The 1,394-nt window shown below is 31.9% G+C and overlaps 1 protein-coding gene across 1 annotated transcript; it reads left to right on the top strand.

The window, feature by feature from the left end:
• Positions 1 to 646: 646 nt before the first annotated feature.
• Positions 647 to 1,087, top strand: LOC102586691 (glutaredoxin-C9-like). The gene has a single exon (XM_006364264.1). The coding sequence runs from the start codon at positions 647 to 649 to the stop codon at positions 1,085 to 1,087; it is 441 nt and encodes a 146-aa protein (XP_006364326.1).
• The last annotated feature ends 307 nt before the right edge of the window (positions 1,088 to 1,394 follow it).

Here is a 1,394-nt window from a genome sequence, read left to right as displayed (position 1 = left end):
TATTGAAAGATTTTAAAGTTATTTAGATTAATTATTAGAACAAGGATAGATAAAACAACAATAAGGGCATCTTTGATTTCTCAAAAGCAACATTTAATGTGAACTAGATCTATTTATTAATTTAGCTAAAACGTATTCCCTCTCATTTTTACTTGTCATTATTTAACTTGACATATTTATTAAATTATCCTTATTAAATGATATTTAGTACTAGATCTTTCAAAATAATTTGAAGAATAAATATTTAATATTGAGGATAACATGAAAAATATAATTATCTTTTCTTGACATATCAAAAATGACAAGTATTTAACTTTTACTTTTTAAAAATAATGAAAGACTGATTTTTAATCTTCGTGTGTTTTGACGTGTAAAATTCAATTTTTACTTCTTTTTTTAAAATAATAGAAGACTGATTTTTAGTCTTCTATGTGTTTTGACGTATATGCTCGGAGTGGGAAAAAATTATAATAATTGCGAAAGTATAGTTAAAATTAAAAACACCATAAATGAATGATGATATAGTCAAACTAAATTCAAAGTAGTTATTGACGTCATTTATTACATCTTACTTGTAACGCGCTTATATATTTCACTCTTTCTAGCATCTTTATTTCACATTATTTTTTCACCACCTTTTGATATCATGCGTCGAACAACTTCCCACCGAAATTTCTTCCCCACAAACAGCGGAGGATCCGCTGTATCTGCTAGTGGATCTAGCGAATCACCACCTCCTCCCGGTGATGAGAATACCAAAAAGGTGAGAAAAACGGGGATTTCAAAGGTGGTGGCGGAAAATTCAATTGTTATTGTAGCCGTGCTGGGATGCTTCATGTGTGTCACTGTGAATGGTTTGATGCAAAAACTAGGTGTAAATCCAAAGATCGTAGAGGTGAAAGAGGCGGAGAAAACCGCGACTTTGGTGCAGCTGGCGAAGATTGAGGACGGGAGCGGTGGACCGTGGGAGTTGCCGGCGGTATATATTGGTGGGAAGCTGTTGGGTGGCGTTGATAAAGTAATGGAGGCTCATCTCAACGGAGAATTTGTTCCCATGCTTAGGGCAGCTGGAGCCATATGGCTTTGAATCTCTCTTTTATTTCTTCTTTCAGTGGACAAATGGCAATTAAAATGTACCCACTTATGTAGTGGTATTGAACATCAACTTTTATATATATCTATGGAAGAAATAAAACTTTTGAAACATTGATCGAGCGATAGATATTTACATGATTATAAATAAATAAAATAGAAAATTCCAAATTGAATCGTTTCTAAAAAGGATGTACGATATACTTTTTTAAAAATCTAAAAATAAATAAATAACACATAATATAAATTGAGATGGATAAAGTACTAGTAGATAAGCTTACATCTGCGATTGATTTTAGTTT

The sequence above is a fragment of the Solanum tuberosum genome, unplaced genomic scaffold, assembly GCF_000226075.1.
Source record: "Solanum tuberosum cultivar DM 1-3 516 R44 unplaced genomic scaffold, SolTub_3.0 scf00476, whole genome shotgun sequence".
Lineage (NCBI taxonomy): Eukaryota > Viridiplantae > Streptophyta > Magnoliopsida > Solanales > Solanaceae > Solanum > Solanum tuberosum.
Note: the sequence above shows the minus strand (reverse complement) of the source record. Positions and strands in the feature narration are given on the sequence as shown.

Bases quoted from the DNA above. Each gene is read 5' to 3' on its own strand.
- LOC102586691 (XM_006364264.1), top strand. From the start codon at position 647: ATGCGTCGAACAACTTCCCACCGAAATTTCTTCCCCACAAACAGCGGA.